The sequence below is a fragment of the Mesoplodon densirostris genome, chromosome 1 (genome assembly GCF_025265405.1).
Source record: "Mesoplodon densirostris isolate mMesDen1 chromosome 1, mMesDen1 primary haplotype, whole genome shotgun sequence".
NCBI classification, from domain to species: Eukaryota; Metazoa; Chordata; class Mammalia; order Artiodactyla; family Ziphiidae; genus Mesoplodon; species Mesoplodon densirostris.
Window position 1 is genome coordinate 112,226,489 of NC_082661.1, and position 18,197 is coordinate 112,244,685.

The 18,197-nt window shown below is 46.2% G+C and overlaps 1 protein-coding gene across 1 annotated transcript in view; it reads left to right on the forward strand.

The window, feature by feature from the left end:
• Nucleotides 1–2,273: 2,273 nt before the first annotated feature.
• MAP3K21 (mitogen-activated protein kinase kinase kinase 21) overlaps nucleotides 2,274–18,197 on the forward strand; it is a 51,267-nt gene continuing 35,343 nt past the window's right edge. Inside the window, exons 1-2 of the mRNA XM_060107909.1 lie at nucleotides 2,274–3,105; nucleotides 17,907–18,087. Of these exons, the coding sequence (XP_059963892.1) occupies nucleotides 2,274–3,105; nucleotides 17,907–18,087 (1,013 nt within the window). The remainder of the gene's footprint in view (nucleotides 3,106–17,906; nucleotides 18,088–18,197) is intronic.

An 18,197-nucleotide genomic window follows, 5' to 3' on the forward strand; every position in this document is an offset into this window, starting at 1 on the left:
GGTACTATTTCATATAATTCCCATTTTACAGATGAGAAAACTGAGCCACAGAGAAGTAACTTGTTCAAGGTCACACAGCCAATAAATGGTATAATTTGAAAGACTGAAAGAAAACTGCAAAGGCAATGACTTTCTTATCATGCAATTCAATGTTATTATGTGTCCTATCTTTATAAAAGCAAAATAGTGTCTCTGTTCTCTGGTAGTAAAGGACCCACACTTCAGGAAACACTGGCCTCCTAGAGGACACTCTCATTTCTTTAGGATTTTTACAGTTGCACTCTCTTCTACCTTTGTAGCCTCACCTCCTGCCACAGGAAACTCTCAACCTCTAGCGGTTCACTGAGCCCACTGTTTATTTGTACTCACATGCCTTTGCTCACACTGCCTGGAATGCCCTTCTTCCTTTTTTCTATTAATCCTAGTCGTACACAGCTCAAATGACACTAAGCAAAGCATCCCCCAGAGAACCCAGGCATAATGGATTGTTCCTTTGCCTTGAGCCCAGGACACTTGGCTTATTCTTTTGTCCTGGCACTTACTTATTCTCTCTTACTCTCTAGATCTGGGGCTTTGTAACCTCCAATCCTTAGCCTAGTCTCTTACACCTAGAGACCAGGCTAGAGTAAGTGCTAAATAAATATTAATTAAATTAGATGTATTCACACCTGGAGGGTTTTGTCCAACATCTCCATCAATATAGAGAAGAGATCCACGGGTTTGTGGATATCGTGGTCTGTCGCAATTGTAGCAGGAACTGTAAATAGAGGGGTAGCATGGAGGGATAACGGAGTGGAGAGGGAAAGGCCCTGTGACACTGGGCTGGGCACTGCTGCTTTTGGCCGCAGAGGAAGAGAGGCTGGCTACATCTCACAGTGGCAGTTTGTTTCAGGAGAACTAATTATGGTACGCCCTTCCACAGCCCTCATCACCAGTAAACCCTCAAAGATGAAGGTTTTTCTAAATTAATGAATGCAGAAATTACAGAGAAGGAAACATGTTCATACAAGAAAATCCCAAAGTTCCTTCCTATCCCTAGACCTGAAACTGTCCTAGTCCCCAAACATAAAAGCTTCACTTTCTGACGCTGTCAGAAGGCGATCGTTCGCTACCCAGAGCAAATGGAGGAGGGTGGAGGCCCTGCTTCCGAGGATGTTGACGTACACCCGGTAAACGAAGAGTCAGCACATCGGCGAGGACTTAACTGTCTGTGAACAGACTCTCTTGCTTTATTCGCCTTCCCTAGGGAATACGTAAGGCCAGGGGCTCGAGCACTCAGTGGTTGCCAATGCCTTCTACACCCGAACCTATGGGTTCACAGGTCCTTTCCCTTTTGAGCAGACAGTAAAGACAAACGCGGGATTATCTGTCACCAAGGATGAGCTCCCCGCCGACCCGCGGCTCACTGCCCGGTGCTCCGTCACCCCTCAGTCCTGGGCTGCACGCCGCCCAGTGAGCGGTCCGCAGCCGCTCTCCATCTGTTCTGGACCTGTCCCGGGGCGCACCGCGACGCTCAGCCCACTCTCTGTCCCGCCTAAGACACCAGATCCTCTTCACCCGCTGCCACCGGCTTCCAAAGAGTGGAGAATAGTAGTCTCCGAGCCTGACCTTGGGCTTAATTTCAATTTCCCCGAAACCTCTCACAGCCCTGGGCTGACTCCGCCTCCCGGGACACAAGGGCGCGGCACACTCAAAGCCGCGTAGCGCGAGCCTCGAGGACAGCCTGGGGCCCTGGGGGCGGGGCGGGCCGGGTGCTGTGGGCGGGCCCTGGGGGCGGAGTGGGCCCAGGTGAGGTGGGCTGTCCCTGGAGGCGGGGCGGCCCCTGGGGGAGGGGCGAGGCGGGGCGGGCCCGGAGGGGGCGGGCACAGGCAGTGTCTGGCCCAGGGGGCGGGGCGGGCACAGGGGGAGGGGCGAGGCGGAGCTGGCCCGGAGGGGGCGGGCGGGGTCGGGGCGGACCCTGGGGGCGGGCTCAGGCGGCGGCTAGGCCGAGCGTGCAGCAGGCCGTTCGCAGGCCCAGCGCGCCACCATGGAGCGACAGCCTCGGCGGCCGCTGGGACCGCTGCAGCAGCAGAGGCATCCGAGGAGGAACGGAGGCTGAAGCCGTGGCCACCGGGTAGTGGGCCCGTGAACACCCGCCGTCCCCGAGCCCCGACTCCTCCTCCCTGCCTTCCCGGGCGCAGGCGGTGACCCTGCCGGACGATGCGCGCCCCCGGCCGCCCCCGGGGCTGAGCCCGCCTCCCCGCGCTCGGACCTCGCCCTCGCCGTCGCCCCCCATGGCCTTGCCGGGCGCCGAGGTCGCGGCTGACAGGCCGGGGTCGCCGGCGCCGGGCGCCCCCGCCGGCTCCGCGTCGTCGTCGTCCGCCTCGTCCGGCGGCTCGGCCTCGGCCTCGGCCTCGGCGGGAGCGGGGCTGTGGGCCGCGCTGTACGACTACGAGGCGCGCGGCGAGGACGAGCTGAGCCTGCGACGCGGCCAGCTGGTGGAGGTGCTGTCCCAGGACGCCGCCGTGTCGGGCGACGAGGGCTGGTGGGCCGGCCAGGTGCAGCGGCGCCTCGGCATCTTCCCCGCCAACTACGTGGCGCCGTGCCGCCCGGCCGCCCGCCCCGCGCCGCCGCCCGCCCGGACGCCGCCGCCGCGGCCCGGCTCGCCGGTGCACGTCGACTTCGAGAGGCTGGAGCTCCAGGAGCTCATCGGCGCCGGCGGCTTCGGGCAGGTGTACCGCGCCACCTGGCAGGGCCAAGAGGTGGCGGTGAAGGCGGCGCGCCGGGACCCGGACCAGGACGCGGCGGCGGCGGCCGAGAGCGTGCGGCGCGAGGCCCGGCTCTTCGCCATGCTGCGGCACCCCAATATCATCGAGCTGCGCGGCGTGTGCCTGCGGCAGCCGCACCTCTGCCTGGTGCTCGAGTTCGCCCGCGGCGGAGCGCTCAACCGCGCGCTGGCCGCCGCCAACGCCGCCCCGGACCCCCGCGCGCCCGGGCTGCGCCGCGCGCGCCGCATCCCCCCGCACGTGCTGGTCAACTGGGCGGTGCAGATCGCGCGGGGCATGCTCTACCTGCACGAGGAGGCCGTCGTGCCCATCCTGCACCGGGACCTCAAGTCCAGCAACAGTAAGTGAGGGCGGGGGGGGGGAGGGGAGGACGCAACCGCGCCCCGCGCAGCCCACCTCGGTGCGGACGCTGGGCGGGCTCCGCGGGGCCAGGTGCCCGGGGGAAGGAGGCGGGGGTCGGCCTCCCGACGCCGGCAGCCCCTCCTGCGCCGGCCTTCCGGGGCTCAGAGGGCCATCTGGACCCTGGTTACTTGCTTTGGGGCAGGTGATACACTTACCTTGCCGGGTTTCTTTCAGGTGCCTTTTTTAGAAAGGCAGATCAGACTTGCTTGCCGAAGACACAGTTGTAAAATATCGGGGCTTTCGGGAAACCTCACGGTGCTGTTTGGCTTTTGGGTACAATAAGTGGTTCATTTGGATAGAACTTTGCAAACCGAGGCCGTCCTCGGGAACCCGTGGCCCCCCGTCTTGCCTAGTGGCCTACATCAAACTGCCCTTTCCTTCAGCTTTACAAGCACTGTGTTGAGGTCTCTCCTTTCCCACTTTAAATATGGCTTCGTGTCGTTTGACGTTTCCAAAGAGTTTTCATTCAGATGTTTCTGCCCATGAAGTAGGTTTTCATTATTGGTACGGTGGCTTGAGTGTTGGTGAATAGTCTCCAGACCCAGAAACACCATTTGTGCCATCATGCACTTTGGGGTAGATTTCAGAGCAAGTTCATTGTCCTTGTGCAGGTACTTGAAGTCCTGAAGACCTGGCCTATATCATTCACTTTGTTTATAAATCAGGTGCACTTTCCAGATGTCAGTAAGGAACTGACAAATGAACTAAACACAAATCCTATTAAATTTCATCATATAAAAGATATAATAGCATTAGCTGCTTAAAGTTTGTTCTTCAGTATTGCAGATCACTTCACATTCTGCGTGTCCTGTCCATGGATCCCATAAGCCTCTCTCCCCAGTGAAGTCCTGTGAGCCTTTGTCTGCCGGAAGCTTCCTGCAGAACCGGGTATTTTAAGGACAGCAGGAGCATCCTGCTTGCTCTGGTTCTTCGCAGTTGCCACAGTTCTGTGATAGACATGGAACCTGGCCTTTTACAAACCTACTCTGTTTCAGGACATCGAATCACCAACACAGGGACTTCTCTGGTGGTGTAGTGGTTAAGACTCCAAGCTTCCACTGCAGGGGGCACGGGTTCAATCCCTGGTCCTGGTCCAGGAACTAAGATCGCACATGACCTGGGGCTCAGCCAAAACAAAAGACAAAAAAAATCACCAACACAGGCAAACTATTTGGGTTGGACTCATCCTTAGATGGAAAAATTAAAGGGTCTGTAACTATTACTTTTGCATTATGCTTAGGCTGTTTCATAGTAATGCTTGAGATCCATGTGACCTGTTCACAAAGAACAGCAAGTTTGCTAGTGTTTGTAAAAGCGTAGGAGGCTAGATTAACCCATGTTCCAACGTATAAATGAAAAACTTTAAAAGGACTAATACTGTTAAATAGTGAAAAGAAATAATATGACCCTGGAATAATAACGTGGTTAAATAGTTTTTATTGACACCAGAAAAACTTGTAGGGTGGAACAAGTAGACTACTGTGTCTCTGGGAGATACTATGTAATCTGAAGGTGATTATATGCTGCAACTTAGTTTTCGAAAGACTTTTCACCCTCAGAATAAGTTGCCAAACTTCCTGGAGCATTTTAATTTCTGTAATTGTCAGGCAGGGTTGCCTTTGCACTTGAAGTATCGTACTTTTTTAAAAGACTTAATTGGCTAGGTCACTCACCTAGCCAAATGTTTGTTACGATATGACCACTTTTATAGTTTTTTAATTTCTACAACATAGCATTTTGAATGGGGCCTAAAAGGTGCAGATCACAGCATCTAGCACATTGCCTTATCTTGGCTCTGGCGTTATTTATTCAGTGAATAAATGCAGATACTTTGGGACCCTCTTATATATGAAGCCATAACTTTTAATTTTTTAAATTAATTAATTAATTAATTTAGTTTTGGCTGCGTTGGGTCTTCGTTGCTGCGCACGGGCTTTCTCTAGTTACAGCGCGCGGGGGCCACTCTTCGTTGCAGTGCACGGGCTTCTCATTGCAGTGGCTTCTCTTGTTGTGGAGCACAGGCTCTAGGCGTGCGGGCTTCAGTAGTTGTGGCACAGCGAGCTCGATAGTTGTGGCTCGCGGGCTCTAGAGCGCAGGCTCAGTAGTTGTGGCACACGGGCTTAGATGCTCTGCGGCATGTGGGATCTTCTCAGACCAGGGCTCGAACCCGTGTCCCCTGCATTGGCAGGTGGATTATTAACCACTGTGCCACCAGGGAAGACCTGAAGCCATAACTTCTTGTTCAGACTGTTTGAGTACAGCAGAGACTCTATTACAGTGTATTTTGTTTGACTTCATTGGTTATTTGCTAATGGTGGTAGTGAGTTAATGATAATGTAAACAAGGTTTTAAAAATCAATATTGAATTTTAGTTTTATTCTTTAGTCTATTCATGTAACAAAGAGCCAGTATACGACTACTTGGACCCGAGCTAGTAGAAATTATTGTTTAAAGCAAATGTTAAAAGTTATCAAAGTAAGATATGGCTCTCAATATGTTTTCTTTTCTCTTGGTCTTTTTTTTTTCTGTCTTATAGTCTGAGACAATGTTTATGTTGAAATAAAAGCTGATCTTGTGATGGTACAAACAACTTTGTCCCTTCTCTAACAGATAGCAAAAGATTGAAAGTTGAGCCACATTAGCAAGTTTTAAGCATCATTTATGTTGTTTAAATATGCTAGGCCCTGTCACTCCCAGATGCAAAGTAAATAGAAAACGCTTTGCTAAATCCGTATACCACAACTAGAGAGCAAGGCAGAGCAACCTTGAGTTACTGTGAAAAGGGCCAGTTTTATATGCACTCAGAGCAGAGAAAAATCATCATGAGCTGGAACTCATTTATTCAACAGATTTTGAGGGCCCACCCTGTACCAGGCATTTCTGGGACCCCGGGTACAAGTGGCAAAGCAGCTGGCAAACAGTGTCCCCACCAGCACAGGGCTTAGTCTGATAGGGAAGCTAGATGGCAGTCCTGCAAATATCAGGAAGTGCTGTCAAGAAAAGAAAGCATGGTGAGGGGTGGAGAGCGAAGGGGAGGAGGTTGATGTCTGTCTCCAAGATTACCCTGGCCGCTCTGGAGAATGGACTAGTAATTGGCCTGAGTGAAGGCTGCAGAGGTTCTCTAGGCTAGAGAAGACACTGACTTGACTGAGGGCGGTAGCAATGGAAGTGGTTTTCAAGGAAGTTACCAGGACGGAGTGAAAAGAAAATGGTACAGTATGTTAATTGCTGAGGGGGGTTGAATTATTAGAATTTAGTCTTAAGTGTTTTGTTTATTCTGGTGTAGTTCAGGACTGAAAGAAAATTGCATGGCATGATTTATGGTTCCTTTCTTACTAATGTTGCTTACTGTGTTCTACCTTTTTTTTTTTTTTTAAAGCAGAAAATAAATGTTCCATGACAAACTGAGCCAGAGACTTTGGTAGCTGCTTATTTGTGTACTTTTTATTTCAGTGATTAAGCATCTTTTTATCCCGATTTTTTTAAGCCCTCTGGGAGTAATTATTATCTATATAATTATCTACAAGGACATCTACAGTTTATAAATAGACATAGCTATATTTATTACGAAATGCAATTTAGAGCTTCTGCTAGAACAAACTACAAAAGGAATCTAAATTCTGTTTTAGCTTCTCTCATTAGTGCAGTGTTAATAAAGGAACTATCTGAGAAAATTATAGCCAACGTGATCTCCAGATAAGGTGCTTAAAAAGCTCATAAGAGTGATCTGGGGGAGCTATTAATTATGCTATTATCAGTTAAGAGAAATACGTCTTCTCCCTTCTCCTGTCTGTGCAGCTTCATACCACAGCCTCTTCCTATTCCGAGGGTCCAGGGAGATCAGTCCAGAGAGCCCAGTGGTGACAGAGAGCTAATCAGCTTGTGAAGCAGAATTGGCTAAAGATGTATTCTTGGAAGAAGAGCAATCAGAACAGGTCACCACATCTTCCCCTACCATTTTTATGCTTGCATATTAAAAAATAAATAGTCCACTTTTCATTTTTTATAGTTGAAAGGAGGGGTAGTAATTTAGTGCTGGATTATGCTCACTTTTCACTGTACGTCTCTGATCATTTTGTAGTCACTGTCAAGTGTATTAAAGTATGGGAGTGGAAAGAGGAGAGGGGAAATCGCCATCGTTTCAGAAGGCCGTCTGTAATTCCTGCTTTCCCGCACTAGCCTGTGAGGGTCGAACTTTTCCAGAATAGTGCAACACCGGAAGGAGCCTTGGCTTTGAAATCAGACCTGGGTTTGAATATTGGTGTCTTCCTCTACAAGCTGTGTGACCTTGGGCAAGTGATATAACCTCCTTGAGCCTGAAAGTCTTGACTTATGATACTGCAGGGAAAATCTGTTTAATATTTTTTTATCCCTTCCTAGGCAATTGGGTAAATTCCACATGAAAGTAGGTGGCTTTTTTAGGGAACAGTTAGGACTCAGGTGTGGCTAGAAAGAAAGGAAGACGGGCTTTTGTTGGGAAGGAGACAGGCGTTTAACAAGTGGCCAGACAACATGGCCTTGAATGCCCTGCTGAGAGGTGTGGACTGTCTCACAGCAAAAGCGAGCCATTGACAGTTCTGAGGAGGAAAGTGCTCTGATCTGCTGTAAGACAGACATCTACAAAGAAAAACATATAAGCTTGGGATAATTTGCTTTATGACTGTATCTATCATAGGCTATCAGGGCAGAAATAGAAAATACAATACTTGGACATTGGTTTGGCATAAATTATTTCTCATTTATGACCAGAGCCTAGTTTTTATAATCACTGTTTGTTTAATGAGCGAATTTAGGGCACTTTCTTCTTCTGATTCACCAGAGTTACAAAATAATGACCAGATTTACGATGTCAGGCTGATGATTTTAACTCCCAATTTCAGTGTGACTCTCTCCAAACCCTCTGTGGTACTTGAAGGGCTCCCAAAAGGTGGAATGAAGGAATTTTAGGGGGCAGAAGAAAGGTTCCTGGTGAGGCTGGGCCAACTATGCTGGTTTTATGTTGGAGCCTGAAACAAATTTGTACAACTGACTCTGAATCAGTATGAATTTAGTTATTTTTAAAGATTCATCTTCTTCAAGTATTGCTTTATCTTTAAGTAAATAATAGTAGTAACAGAAACAATAGCTGACATTTATTTAATGCTTACTAGATGCTGGGTATTGTCCAAACTTTATTCTCATTTATTCCTCACAGCGACCTTTTGAGGTAGGTACTTTAAGTATCCCCATTTTACAGATGAAGAAACTGAAGCCAGGGGTCAATTGACTTGATCAGGGTCACTCCACTTGTCAGAGAATTGAATCCAGGGCCTCTAATCCCAGAACTTGAGCTTTTATCTTCTTCATAGAGTGCCTTGGTTACCAGTTCTCAGATGTTTGTTATCAGAACCCCAAAGAGCTTTTGTTGATGTGGGTTCTAGCTCTTGATATTTACCATATTAGAAATTTAAAATGATAAATCTAAAGATATTTAATATAAAAGTAACAGTAGATCCGTTACATGTTAATGTAGGGGGAAACCCTTATTTTCGAAAACAAATTTAGTGAGGAGAGTGGCATTGCTTTTCTCTTTTGAAGCTCACTTTGATGACATAAAGGAAGACAGATGAACATTCACATCTGCTTCTGCATTTAATCCGTCGCCACCTTAGGGCTGCTCAGGGTCCCTGGACCATACTTTGAGAACCCCTAGGCTGGATGGCCAGTTCTGCTGATGGAGAATGGCACTCCAGAGTAGTTGCTCCCACACCTAATGTAGCATCAAAAGCTCCCCATAAACTTCTAAAAATAAAATTCTCTGTCTCACTTTTGGATATTCTGATTTGGTTGCCTTAGTTGGGAACAAGCAATGAATTTTTTTTCTAACATTTTATTTTCAAAATCTTGGACTATACAGAGTTGAAGGAACTTTTAAGTAAACACTTGTGTACTCACCACCTAGATTCTACCATTAATGTTTTACTAAGTTGCTTTAATACAGACCTCACCCTATCCATCCTGAGCTTGGGATGCAGCAAGATATTTTTTAAAAAAGCTTTTGGGTGATTCAGGTGCAGAGCCAAGTTTGGAAGCTGCTGTCCAAGGGACCAGATGTGTGGGTCCCTCCTCATGGTTCTCTGGGTTGGTATAGAAATTCCACCATGGCCACGGACTGTATGCGAAATCCAGTGAACTGTCTGGTGACATTGGATGGCTGGGTCACAGTAGGCACTGAGTGAGGGTATGGGTGGCGTATTCGGGGCTTGTGTCTCTGGGGAAAGGATTATCCAAGCATTTGTCCCACTGACCTGGGGGGACAAATGGTGCTACTGTGGCATCTAAGATTTGGGCTCTGACTCCACTACTCCAGCCATGGGCTCATGGGCCCCAACTTTCTGAATAGGGTGATGTGAGGATCAGTGAGAGAGTATATGCCTGGCATCAGCACACTTTCCCCTGCAGGCCCGGATGATAAATATGATTGCTTTGCAGACCATCTAGTCTCTTTTGCAACTCTTCAAGTCTCCCATTTGGCCCATAAAATATAGTTTGCTGACCCCTGGTATTTGTCAAAGTATTTAATAAACTGGAAGATGCAACCTAAATGTAAGCTGGTGACTATACTCATTTTTACATATGGTTTGGAAGCTCTCTGAGGGCTTTACATGTTTCCTAATTTGTGTGTGTGTGTGTGAACTCCTTGATACCTCAAAGTTTTCTACAATTCTTTGTAACCCAAGGACTTTATTATTATTCATTCTGCAAAATATAGTGCCATGTTGTCATACATCTATTCATCTTGGTTGGGTGTGAGGGTCTTTTAGTTCAGCTGGCTCACTTGATCCAGGCCAGCCAGTGGTACAAGCAAACAGTCCTGAGCTTTGTTCCTTTAGGGAGTACTGCCACCTGCACGCTTTGGCAGGTCTACTTGTAACTTGGGTTGATAAGTTGAGGGTCAGGGAAAAGGCAGGAGGTACTAAGTTACCAGTTGTAACTGTTTCACTACCAGAGTTCATTACTAGGACATTTTTTTTTACGCTCTTTGAAAAAGAGTAAATCACTTGCCATTTGGGGGAAGTATCTTGATGGCATGTAGGATGTTAGAGTGATTGTTGGCTTCATTGACTTTCAGGAGTTATTTTGTTTCAGGTTTTCTGCAAATATTGACTCTAACATCAACTATATTACTTTCTGTTTACTAATATGTTAATGGAGCATGTTGTGGAAGATTCCTCCCTCATCAGTTTACTTTGTTCCATACCTTGACAAAATATTGAAAATACTCCGCTGACAGAAATAGAGAGCTAGATTTTCACGCAATGAAATGTAGGAAGTTTTCTCCTTAAAACTGTGTGTTGTGTGTGTCCATGAAAAGGTTTGTAACCGCAGCGTTTGCTTTTGGTGTTAAGAGCAAATGTGAAGCTGTGTTGTGGCTGACTGCGTCTCTCTGGACTTTGCAGAAGTCTCTCTCCTTGTGTTTAGCGAGCTGACTCATTCATTCACATCACAGTTATTTGGTGACTGTGTACTATGTGCCAGGGACGCTCCAGGCTCTGGGTGGTCAGTGGTGAGCAAAGCAGAAGCAAATTCCTCCCCTTGTGGAATTTACATGCCAGTGGGCAACATGGACATTAAAGGGTAAATGGTGAAAGATGTCGTATGGTGGAGGGTGGTAAGTGCTCAGTAGAAAAACTAGAAGTTGAAAAGGAGGGTGAAAATGTTGGGGTGAGGGGTTGACGGCTTAGAGTGTATGGCTGAGGAAGGCCTTCCAGAAAAGGAAGCAACACCTGAAGAAGTGGGAAAGTGGGTCATCTGGGGAAACAAACCTTCGCAGAGGGAATGGAAATTGCTCCCCAGAGCTGGAGGCCAGTGTGACAGGAGAAACATGAAAGGGAATCATGGGGCACCAGGGAGAAGGGGGTCATACCACGCAGGGTCTCGTCAGCCACTGGAGAGGTTTGGGCTGAGGCCCAGGCTCTGAGTGCCATTGTAGCAGATCACACGGCTGCGGTTTTGAGAACAGACGGAGAGCCAGGGTGGAGGCGATCACTTGGGAGTTGGCAGCATGTCTGTGGCATGAAAGCCCTGAGATTGGCTGAGATTATCTGGGGACTGAGTGCTCATAGGAAAGACCAGAGGTCAGGGACTGAGTCCTGGAGGGTCACCATCGATTAGGGGCCCTGGAGACAGGGAGGAACCAGAAGAAGGAGCAGCTAGAAAAGGAGTGAAAACGGGGGAATGTTGTGATGCTAGGGAACCAGAGAAGGATGTGATTCAGGGAAGAATGATCAGCTGTGTCAATCACTGCTGATGGATCAATATCCAAATAACTGCTTTGTTGTCATTATTTCTAAAACAGTCTGTACACTGCTGATGGATCAATGTCCAAGTAACTGCTTTGTTGTCATTATTTCTAAAACAGTCTGTACTGTTTAGGAGGGCACAGGTGAGTCGGTTTTCTATAATCAGCAGCTGACTTGACATGGAAAGGCTTATACTAATTCATCTTCTTCCTGCCCATTCTTCCCCTTCCAGTAGTCACTCACTCATATAACAACTATTTATTGAGTGTATAAAAATGGTAGATGGAGCTTCCCTGGTGGCGCAGTGGTTGAGAGTCCGCCTGCCGATGCAGGGGACGTGGGTTCGTGCCCCGGTCCGGGAAGATCCCACATGCCACGGAGCGGCTGGGCCCGTGAGCCATGGCCGCTGAGCCTGCGCGTCCAGAGCCTGTGCTCCGCAACGGGAGAGGCCACAACAGTGAGAGGCCCGCGTACTGCAAAAAAAAAAAAAAAAAAAAAAAAAGGTAGATGCTGTGCAGTAGAAATAAACCAATATTAAACAAATATTAGTTGGGTGCAAATTCTTTCCTCCAGTTGCTTACAATTTAGTTAGAGAGGTGAGACCCACAAGTGAGATAAAGCAGTGTTTAAGTATAGTAATGGGAGTGGCACAGCTTTAAGTGCGTTAGAAATGCAGAGAACTTCTAGCGAGGTTATGAGGAAGGCACCCAGGGGAACATGGTGTTGATATTTACAGGCTCATATAATATTGGAACAGGGAGACAGTGACAAAGCTGCACATTTTGTTTTCTGTTGTTTGTTTTGTTTTGTTTTTACTAGAAGGAGAAACTGAGATTCCAAAGGCCAATGGACTTGAAGGCAGTCTCACAGTTAGTGCTGCAGTGCAGCAAATCCAGGGCTGGTGCCCGGTTGCTTCCGTGGGAAATGGAGGCCAGGTATGGTTTTGTGGAGGATGCAAGGGGAAGGCAGTCCACGCAGCAGGCACCAGGAGCTCAGAGACACTGATGCAATGCCGTGTTTCTTAGAAGTGGCTTTTAATACACAGAATCGTAGAGTGTAGGGGTTTTTTCGGACAGTCCAGGAAGAGCTGAAAAGATCATGGAGACCGAGATTGAGAAGGGACTTGACGATCAGGATGAAGGCCTCCAGAGACTGGTGAGCGAATGAGTGGTGTAGGTGCGGGAATAGATGGAAGAAATGTGAGGAAAATCGGTGCTATTTGGTAAACTTAGAAAGTTATCATTTTTTTCCCCTGTAAATGAATGGTTGATTGTTTTCAGAGTTGAAATTCACAGAGTAACCTTCCTGTCTTAGACTGAGACTCAGGTGTTTTGTTAGTATATTCTTTCACCTTGTTGCTTTTCTCAACTGATTTCTTTCTTATGACCTTTTTTTTTTTTGATAACATATTCCTAGTTAAAGGTTAATTAAAATGAACCTATTTGACTCAAATGGAATTTGGACCAGCACTCCCATAAATGTTGAGGAAATAGAATGGACACATTGTAATTGCTTTTAAAAATATACATTATATACTATAATTCGGAAAATTCCAAAGTGAAACTTCAAAGGAGCCGGAAAAATCGAGTGCCTCATGGTTGAATAAGTAGACAAAACACAAGTTGTAGAGGCTGATTGTTAAAGAATGGGGCTAACGGGGGTCAAAAATCTTTACGGACGTGGCACAAGTTGGGGGCTGAAACACTGGTCGCTAGGTCGCTAATGAGAATTGGCCATTTCTGTGTCCCAGAGGGTGGATGTGCCCCTCTGAGCATGGTCATTCCCGGAGGTCCTCTTCCTGGTAAGGTCAGGAGGCGGAAGCACCGCCAGCCTGTCCTCGGCTGAAACCTGGCCAGGTGCCCGGTCACGTGACCTGTCGGGACACTGGCTATTTCTGGTTTCGGTCACTTTGCCCCAAAGATAAGGAATTTGAGGAATTCTGCTGAACACCTCTGAAATAGAATCCAGAACAATGGGCCTTTCATGGAACTCTAAACTTTTGACGTGCAGAGTGTTATTTTAACTTGTTTTCTGTTAGTTGAAAGCTCCCGTGGAAACTTTGGACTCCGGGTGAGGGCAGGTGTTTTAAAGCCCGCGATGCAAAAGCTGCTAATACTGCGTTCCGCCATGGCATTGCTTGAGAAATGCGATCAATTTAAAATATTTAGCTTTTAGTTCTCACTTGGAGTTCTGTTTGTATTTATTTTAGAGTTGCCTTTCTGAGCTTTTGGTTCCTTAAGGGCTGCCAGGCCTTACTTGGGGCCTGGGGACATAGCATGGTTTTAATGCCCATTTTAATCAGTGCTTCCTCATGCCTTCCTAATTTGGATGTTTTTCAGAAGGAGGAGATAATGTATGTGAAAGTGTCTTGGAAAACAAAGTTTTATAGAACTGCAAGCCATCTTGATCATTAATTTGGAGTCTTTTTCGGTGGTAAGGATATCAATTTTTAAAAGTGAAATTAGTATGTATTATAAGGGGGAAAAATGTAATACAACTGATGGAGTAGCTAATTAATCTATCTGTTATTTTTTGTTTCTGTGGCTTAGGTATATAGGGTTTTAAAGGATTAGATATTTATTTTTCTTGATATTCATGAGGCATCAAGACTGAGAAATAAATATTCCTTAAACTGAATGGAAGGAAGGAAAATTCAAAAATTAACAAAATGAAATTTCTGGTTGTTCTGCCCCCTTTTTATAACTGGTAGCTTTATATGTAGCACAGAAGACTGGATAGATAGTCATGCAGATGGGATCTGAAACGTGGCCCTGTATTGTAGCTGTATGATCTGGGATAACATTTCTGAACTGTGAACTGGAGACTGTAATTTCCATTTCATAGAATGGCAGGATCCAATGAGATATTATGTGAGTGGAAACAACTCTACATAGAAGAGGATTAATAAATGGCAGGCAATAATCTTATTAGAACTGGTGATAATTATCATTAATAGAAACCATTCCATTGGCCATTTGATGTAGAAGGTACTGCGTTAGGTGATTGTGGGATAGAAGAAGGTGCTTGCTCTCCAAATCTTACAGTTAAAAGATCACTTGGGAAAGGAATATCACAACACAGCAGTATTTATTCAGTATTGGCGACTTATATAAATAAGTCCCCACTCAGCTGTCTCATGTTGGTTCTCTCCAGTTGCATTAACTCTGTGACTTCTGTGACTGTCTAAATTGATGATACGAATGTTAATCTATTGCAAAGTGAAATTTCAGGCCTTGCAAAGTGATAGGATTTCCTGACATCTGTGAAAGTGATTTTGAAGGTTTGCTAAACACACTTTCAAACCCATCAATAAAGGGTTGTGTGGGTATATGTATGTGTCATCCTTTCGAAATGCTTACTGTGTCTCAGATCTTGTTCTGAGCACTTTACATGTATTCATTTCCTCCTCTCTACAATGTTATGATGTATGTACTGTCATAATTCCCATGACAGGCAAGGAAGCAGAAGCACAGAGTCCAAACCGAGCAGTCTGGCCCTGGAGTGCATGCTTCCATCACTATGCCACAGCGCCTCTACTTAGATCAGACGATAACTCTCCAGCGGCAGGAAATCAGAAAGGAGGAGAAGGGGCACCTGCATACAGAGAGATTTCCAAAGGATAAAGAAATCGCTTGTGAAAAATTGATAAAAGCTGTCACCTGAGCAATGCAGGCAGTAGTTAGGACCATGGACCCAGGGGTCAGACTGCTAGAGTGGCACTGCTCCTCAGCTGCATGACCTTGGATGGATTACTCAACATCTCTGTGTCTTAGTTTCCTTATCTGTCAAGTACAGATGATTAATAATATCCACCTATAGCGTTGTGGTGGGATTATCTGATTAAAATACCTGTAAGTGTACCTGACAGACAGAATGTGCTCAGTCAACACTCATTATTCCTGTAACATTTGGGCAAGTGGTCCCCCTTAAGATCACATTCCACAGATCAAACATGAAGTGTCTTAATGCTGGTCTCCAATTTTGCCTGGATCATTAAGTCTAAGAAACCTCCCACACTTGTTTGTTTTTGTCCTTCTAAGAGTTAGTGCGTAGTTGCAACGATGACAAAAATGTTGTTAAATAAAGAATAAAATAAACTGATTTTTATGTTATTTTTCAAGGTGAAACCTGAATAACAACTCTTCCCACCACCCCAGACATATATTCTGTTAACTCTGAAGTTTGGATTACTGTTCAGTTGGATTCAGTGTTGCTGAATTTTTTTCAGTACTGATTATCCTCTGATAATGAAGACCTATCTCTTGGGATTTTTGTGAGGATTGAATGAAATAGCACTTGTAAAGTACAAGGAATATAGTGAATACTGACGATGGCTAGTGACTCTTAGGACTTGGTTCTTATTTCTATTAGATGGGAAGTGGCATGGGCAAAGGACAAACATAAGAATGGGCCCCTTTTGTTAATTTCACCTGCAAACACTAAGCACCTGCGCTGAATCGGACACGACACAGTGGGTGCGTGCGGGTGAGCGTGAATTGCACGAGTTTCTCACCATTGTCTTCCTCTCCCTGCCATCTCACCGCCTACACACACACACTCTCTCTCCCTCACTTGTACGCTCCCTGTTTCACACTTACATACTCCCTGTCTCAGAGCTAACAGCAGTGGAGGAGTCTGATGAAAGCACGCAGTCTGTTACCTGGTTCCTCGTAGAACTGTCACAGAAACACGGAGCTCCCAGGAGGGTGGAGGAGGTGATGGTTCCTGGCTTGGGGATATTTGGAAGGTGTCGCTGAGCAGGTATCATTTGGGCTGGATGAGCAGCCGGGCTGGATGAGCAGCCGGCCTGCCTTGAGCAGAACAAGCTCGTCCGTAGAGGCACGGGGCGTAGTTTGAAGTGTAGGTTGCTGTGCGAATCTAGGGGCTGTGATTGCCCAGGTTTTGGAGTGTGGACCTTCTCCCTGAGTTATGGGGAACCATGGAATTTTTTTTTTAATGCAGATTTATTGAGGTATAATTTATATAAAAATTCACACACACCCCCAAGGGCGTTTGGTTTGATGAGCTTTGACAAATGTATATAATCCTGTAACCACCACCACCAAGAGAGAATTTGCATCACCCGGAAAAACTCTCCCGTGTAGTGCTGCCGTCAGACCTTTCCCCTCAGCCTCCAGAAACCACTGGTCTGATTTCTGTCCCTCTTCCAGGATGTCGTACGGGATCATAGTACATAACCTTTCATGTGTGGCTTCTTTCTCTTAGCGGAATGGTTTTCACATTCATCCCTGTTGTGACATGTATCAGTAGTTTATTCACGAGAGGTTTAAAAAAATAAAAGGGTGCCACGACACTATAGGAAGATGAATCTGCTCGGGGTGGCATGTGGGTGAGAGAGGAGAGAGGGACAGCACCCAGTCCAGTGAGAACGATTGTAATTCAGGTTTGGGACAGTGAAGCCAGAAGTCACATGGTGGCAGGGAAGTGGAGATGGGCCATCTGCGGGGCATTCGGTTGAACTAGAACAACTGCGCTGCAGGTTGGAAGGCTGGGTTTTAAGGAAGGACTGAGGAGATAAGTTAGAAAAAACAGTAGGTTTAAACCATTCCTTCTGTAGCAAATGGGAAGGAGTAGCATGGATATGGAGCTGCATTAGAGCCTCATGGAAAACCAGGGAGGCATTTCTGCTTGGTTATAGGCAGAGGAGTCAACCAGGGGAGAGAGGAACCCAAGGCACCGGGAAGGGCGGGGCAGGCTGGTGCAGGTGGGCAGTGATGGGAAGCTCCGTTGTTTTAGCTCCTGCTGCACAGAGAGTTCAGGGCAGTCCCAGCATCAGCTCAGTTCCTGAAAGCTGCTCTTGTGCATTCTGTATTTTGTCAGGAGGCTGGGGGCTGGAGAAACCAGCAACTGGATAATGTTTCTTTGAATTCAGTTTTTACTTTTTGCTGCATTTCAATCTTTGGTAAAGCAATCATATCTCATAAAATATCTTCAGGAGTTAACATATCTATAAGCAATTTGTGAATTTAATATAAGATAATCTTCAATAATAATGATTTATGGTAATATGCCGTCTATTTGCAGTACTCTCGGAAACATTCAGTAGAAAAGACTGCATTTAGATCAGGACCTAATTTCTTGGAAGAAAAACAATGTAAATATTTTCTTCCGATCAGGTAAACTTTCACAGACTTCTGATTCTACCTGTGATATCTCAGTAAATGTTTCTTGCCCCTAGAAATCATTTACTTTCTCATAAAGAGTGCTAAAGCTGTACTGTGTCTGTGGATTTTTTTTAAACTTGTAACTTTAGGCACAAACGACCCACTAAAGGTTATGAAAAACAAGATTTAAGTAAGATAAAATGGTAAAATGCAGGTTCATTCTCAGTACTCTGCCAACCGCAGTGAAGATTGTGTTTTAAAAGCCAAAGAAAAATTGTAACTGAAAAATTATAAAAATATGAAAGTATTCCACCTTTGATTTTCTTCTTTAGTATTGCTACTGGAGAAGATAGAGCATGATGACGTCTGCAATAAGACGTTGAAGATTACAGATTTTGGGTTAGCGAGAGAGTGGCACAGGACCACCAGGATGAGCGCAGCAGGCACCTATGCCTGGATGGCCCCAGAAGTCATCAAGTCCTCTTTGTTCTCCAAGGGAAGCGACATCTGGAGGTGAGTAAGCACCATACATTTTGTTTTTGCAGGTGTCTGCAGAAACTGGTTGCTACACGTCCTTTAAATGAGTCCCCAAATATTCAGTAATTCTGAGCATAACCAGTAGT